Below are 6,409 nucleotides of genomic sequence, written 5' to 3'. Positions count from 1 at the left end.
CGGTTGAATACACTATACTGATTTATTTAAACCGAATTTACTAAATTTCCTTCCATGGCACTACATACAAAGACTCAACTGTGCTTGTTTATATCCTATTACTAAAATTCTCCTGCCTAAATCACACCCTGCGAATCCCAAATCCATTCAATCGCCCTCGAAATCGCGCTGTGGATAGCTCAGCCTCGATCTATGATTCCACAATTTACAAATAGGACATGATATCGGCAACTTTCTAAGTTATGTATTGATCTGCGTGTCGATCTCACCCATGCCTCTGCCCCTGCACATTCGGACCGGTCCTTATTTCCTGGGGCGAGGCCATGACGGGCAACTGATTTCCAGATAAACTCTGCTTTCGCAAGGTGTGTGTGAACGCACCCAAGCCATTCACGGGTGCCGAGGCTAATCTCTGAGCAGAAGCATGGTGTCCCAGCAAAGGTTTGCCGCCCAGGTTCATATTCGGCGGTTGTAACTGTTGCTGCTGTTGCTGGATGTTCTGTTGTTGTTGTTGCTGCAGCTGCAGCTGCTGGTGCATATTCTGTTGCATGATCTGTTGCTGTTGTTGTTGTTGTGCTTGTTGTTGTTGCTGCTGCTGTTGTTGCTGGGGTGGCGTTGTTTGGCCCGGAGTTAGTCCTATCTTGGGCGGTTGCTGCACCTGCTGTCCATTCGCGTTCACATTTGCTTGATTCTGATTGGATCCCTGGGACAGGTGCTTATTACCACCCATCCCACTTTGTTGTAATTGTTGTTGTTGCTGCTGCTGTTGCTGCTGAGCACCGATACCTGACAGAGATTTTGTAGCCGCTGGTTTCATCGCCTGAGTTCCGTTGACATTCAACTGAGTCACGGCAGACGCTGGCGTGGCTATTGGGCGTTGTGAGTTGCCACCCGTTTGTCCTGTAGCCTGTATAATTACAGCAGTATTTGTATGATTTAACATTGAGGTATACTACATGACACAACATTATTCGTTCTGCCTAGCATTGGGATATAATGCATAAATATAACGTCCGTTCTATCTAGCATTGAGGCATACAGTATGATGCAATATAATTCGTTCTACCTAGCATTGGGATATAATGCATAAATATAACGTCCGTTCTATCTAGCATTGAAGCATACAGTATGATGCAATATAATTCGTTCTACCTAGCATTGGGATATAATGCATAAATATAACGTCCGTTCTATCTAGCATTGAGGTATACAGTATGATGCAATATAATTCGTTCTACCTAGCATTGGGATATAATGCATAAATATAACGTCCGTTCTATCTAGCATTGAGGTATACAGCATGATGCAATATAATTCGTTCTACCAAGCATTGGGATATATACCATGAGAAGTAGTCATAATATACATCATTCAAGTATCCTATTTAGCACTCAAGCAGAGTGATGCAGCCTTCTTCGTTCTATATAGCATCGAGGTGTACAGTATGACATACCGTCGTACTATATAGTATTCAGATATTCTATCTCACATTCATACAGAGTGATAAAACACTATTCGGTCTATCTAGCATTGAGATATAACTTCAATCAACGTCGCAAATATAGTGTAAAGAAAAAAGGTCATGTGTTGGAACTGAAACCCTCAATCCTCAAAGCTATTTTTAGCACCACACGTCAGACATCACCATCAACACAACGCACAGTAAACCCTTAATATACGCACCTTGCTTTGTCTCTGAGACTGAGACAACTCGTTCAGGGTCTGCTTCTTCGCCTGAGTAATAGCAGGATGAGAATAGAATAACAACGAGTGTGTATTAGTATGCATACAAGAAGAAAAAGAGGATTGTGTAAGGAGGTAGGAGCCCTTCTACACAGTGAACAAGAACGTACCCTTAATAAACCCTAAAACCCTGAATAGTGAAACGAATCATCACGAAATTCACAAGCGTAGGAGATCGTTATCGTATGCTTCGAATGTACGAGAGGTTCGGGTTCCTAAACGTGTACGGTTTTGTACAACATATTGGTGACCTGAAAGTGTAAACCGTATTGGCGACTTATAGTATGAAACTTTTTGATAACCGGGAAGCGTAAAGCATAATAATGACATGAAGCAAGTATACATTCGGACACACAGGCTTGTTGGTTTAGAGACGAACTAACGGATCACAAGCACTGATACACTACACAAGGCGCCTATCCATACAGTCGACATTATGGGCAATGCTAACAATGTACTGATTGTATAGGAAGATTGAAAGAAGGCTGGATGTGTGCGCACGAGATGATACTGTCTATACAGGTTTAAGGCAGAACAAAAAGTTCAGCTAATATACAGACTATTTATGCAAATATATACATATTTACATATTCACACATATATATATGTATATGTGTATGTATGTATATAGGCTATACATACATGCATACATATATACACATACAAACACATATACATGTATAAAATATACATACATACATACATAAATACATACATACATACATATGTTTATATATATATATATATATATATATATATATATATATATATATATATATAGTATATGTATATGTGTATTATATATATATATATATATATATATATATATGTACATACATAAACATACCGAAGCGGGTTTCATCTGCTTCTTATTAGACTTGGACATGGTCCCTTCGTCTTGCAGCGACACAATCGACTGCAACATCTTCTCAGACATAAACGCTGCGATGTTCGACGGAGCTGGCGAGGAGGTCTGTAAGTATGTAAGATACAAAACGGAATGTTGGGATTTCGTGTATACGACACCTAATTTTGGCAAGCTAGAAGAATTTTAATATCTGGAATAGGCAAAACAACTCCAACATATCGAGATTCTGAAATCGGCACATTAACGACACAATTTGACAAATGCCTCGATCAGCTCACAACCAACCCTAATCACTCAACAACAACGAACCCCCAAAATAAACCTACCTTGGTAACGGCGTTGTCAGTTTTGGAAGCCGAAAGATCATCACCTGATAGGGAGTATCGATTTTTAGTGTAGGATTTAAGGATGATTTGGTTGTGCACAAAAACGGACCATGTAAACAGGGACAGAGCCGATGAACGACTTAAAGATTTGAATTATTGATTGCATACAATTTGAATGTAAACAAATATAAATCACACACACACACACACATCTATATACATATATATATATATAAATAATATGACAAATAAATATACAATTTTATAGATCACTTACCGCTTGCATTATTCTGATGGGAAATCGCCGTTTTGCCCAGATTCAGTGCAGTCGGCAATACCTTCGGCGAATTCGCTTGTTTCGGACTGTCCTTTGGCGACGGTTGTGGTGTGATATTATTGGACCACCTCGGCCCCGTTTGCTTGGCTGCAGGTGCACCCAGTGAGCCCAAATTCGGTGTCGCATTCTGACCCTGATTTTGGCTCTGACGTTGTGCATTCACGAACGATCGCCGCTCCTCCCGATGTTTCTGCAGCAGATCCAGCATCCCCGCCTTTTGCCGATTCACCAGTTCTGCGAAGCCCTGACACGTATTCAAGGGTACGCCGTCGAATAAACACTCCACGGCCACTTCCACCCGTTCTTGCCAGCTGGGTAATACCCCGACCTCTGTGACGGACGGGAGTCGGCTGAGTGTCGGTTTGGCGGGGAACCTCCCTGGCTGCTGTTGTTGTGGTTGCGGTTGTGGTTGTGGTTGTTGGTGCTTCTTTGTCTGCAACGCCAGACTCGGCTGAGACTGCGACTGCCCGACCTTGGGCTGTCCGGGACCACCCACTGATCCACCAGTATCCATAGCAACCACGCCATCTGTGGCATTTGGCTGATTTTGGTGTTGCTGTGGTGCTGCAGTTCGTAAATTATTCTTAATTTGTGACAGTTCCGGTTGGCTGTAGTTTGCGCGCTGATGAGCTTGTCCTTGGGGCAAATTCGGCCCTCCTTGTGTCATTTGAGGTGCATTTTGGCCCTGTATATTAGTGGGCACGGACCCCCTCGCACGCCCCTGTCCTTGCACTACATTATGATCTTGTGCCTGTGCTTGCGTTTGTGCCTGTGCTTGTGTTTGTGCTTGTGCCTGGGCTTGCAACTGTGCGTGCGCCAAGCCCTGTGGCTGCTGTTGTGGATAGCCCGGTTGACCAGCCTGATTGGGCTGTCCTATTTGTTGTGGGAGTGGGTCACTAGCTGCCAGCGTTGTGTGGTGCTGCAGTTGCTGGCCAGTCCTCTGCAGCGTAGACGCCGCACTCACCACCGATCCTCTCGGCGAGCTGTGAGTGGAAGATACGCTGGCCGTATCCGCATCCTTAACACTGTTCAAGGCCTGTACCTGAGCAGCGGTGGGTGTTGGTGTGGGTATGGGTGTGGGTGTACCCACACTGCCCTGATAATCCCCCCCACCGTCCGGCGTTGTGTTAGGGGTGATGCCTACCCGCGTCCCTCGCAAATGTGCGTCCAGAAACAAGTTATTGCGTAGCTGGGATGCATCCGGCATTAGAAGCTCCTCGTTCGAGGATGCATGCTGCCTTGTATTCGGGGTGCGTGTCTGTGCTTGCGAGTGTGTGGTGCTGTTGTGTGCGTGTGCTTCGGCCTGGTGTTGCAGCAGCGCCAGCTCCACCTCGCGGTCGGCGGCTTTCTGAGACTTCCACTCGTTGACTAAGATATTGATACCTTTCACGACACGGTTGTAGTCTTTCTTCTTCAGGATACTCGACTGTACCATTTCATTGGCCACCTCCTCGGCTGTGTCCACATTCTGCATAGCCCAAGGTAAAGCAGATACATGTAACTAACTCGATCTCCTTGGATATCTTATAGATGCGTGCGTATGTTGTAAGGTACAAGCCACTCGAGAATTCATAATTCGATGGGTTGCGAAGATGAGTTAGATGCCTGCACAAACGTACAAGCACTACTTTCATATAAATTGCCTTGTAGATTCGTGGGTAGAATTAGGAGGCATGCTGAGTATCCATGATATGACATTTTGCGAAAGTGGGCTAGAACACTGCTTAGGAGTGGCGCACGACGGTTGAATGGCTAAAAATACATATAACTGAAGATAGCAACATGTGTACTATCCGTTGGATAAAAGAAACCTATAAAAATTAAAAAAAGGAAATTGGACTCATTGAGAATAAAGGTCACAAAAGCTAATAATTCTTGTGACTGTAGGATAGGACTCATTGAGGGTACCGTAAGTAGTATTTAAAGTACGTTAGTACCGTCACAATGGCTAGACTTCTTGTGACTGTAGGATAGGACTCATTGAAAGTACCGTAGGTAGTATTTAAAGTACGTTAGTACCATCACAATGGCTAAAATTCTTATGACTGTAGGATAGGACTCATTGGGAGTACCGTAGGTATTATTTAAAGTAAGTTAGTATTGTCACAGTGGCTAAAACTTTTGTGACTATAGAATAGGACTCATTGAGAGTTAACAAAAATACTATAACATGCAAGTATTCAATACAGATACTACCGTAGACACATGAATCCAAATAGTATCGTACAGACATGAATATATTGACGTGTAAAACAATAATACACATATGATACAGGTACCATCATACACACATACAGTATTGACATACTAACAGACTCATACCACATCAAAACGAAGATACAACTATTTCAAATGGTTAATTGCTAGCATTACGTATGCTGGCACAACAGTTTATCTATAACAGGCACACATATACATATAGATATCCAAATCTAAGTATTCTACACAGATATCATCATATAAACATCCATATAGAGATATGATATCATTCACACATACCACACCGATCAAGACATACCACATCAAAGGGGAAATGGACAGCCTTCTTTTCTAATGGTTGGTTGCCAGCATTGCGTATGCTGGCACTAAATTTCATCTGTATGGTGTGTGCGTTGACCTCGTGCACGATAATGACATCGCTCTCCAAGCCTTCCTCCGTGCAGTTCCCACCAGAGCCCTCGGTAGATTGATCAGCGGTCACTATAGGAGCGGAGAAGACGGAAATGAGAGGGTATACGTGGATGAGTGGGATATTTATCATATAGAAATGAGAGGATATGTGTCATATATATAGTAGATAAAATACACATCATACACAGAACAGAAGTATACTAAGTGTTATATATATATATGTATACACATACACACAAACACTTATATATTTATGTATATATATATACATATATATATACACACATATATATACATATTGACTGAAATAGATATATCTACATGTACAACTATAAATATACATTCACATATACATATATATATATATATATTTATAACTATATATATATATACATATATATATATATATATATATATATATATATATATATATATATATATATATATATATATATATATATATATATATATATATATATATATATATATATACTACTACTACTA

At 41.6% G+C, this 6,409-nt stretch overlaps 1 protein-coding gene across 1 annotated transcript; it reads right to left on the bottom strand.

Annotated features, from left to right (window-relative positions):
* SARC_00875 (hypothetical protein) lies at positions 1–6,035 on the bottom strand (the record flags this gene model as incomplete). The annotated part of the gene is made up of 6 exons (XM_014305409.1): positions 1–907; positions 1,684–1,734; positions 2,591–2,716; positions 2,938–2,981; positions 3,215–4,742; positions 5,793–6,035. The coding sequence occupies 6 exons, from the start codon at positions 6,033–6,035 to the stop codon at positions 266–268; spliced, it is 2,634 nt and encodes an 877-aa protein (XP_014160884.1). The 3' UTR covers positions 1–265.
* Positions 6,036–6,409: the final 374 nt, after the last annotated feature.

Source organism: Sphaeroforma arctica, assembly GCF_001186125.1.
Source record: "Sphaeroforma arctica JP610 unplaced genomic scaffold supercont1.31, whole genome shotgun sequence".
NCBI classification, from domain to species: Eukaryota; class Ichthyosporea; order Ichthyophonida; genus Sphaeroforma; species Sphaeroforma arctica.
Note: the sequence above shows the minus strand (reverse complement) of the source record. Positions and strands in the feature narration are given on the sequence as shown.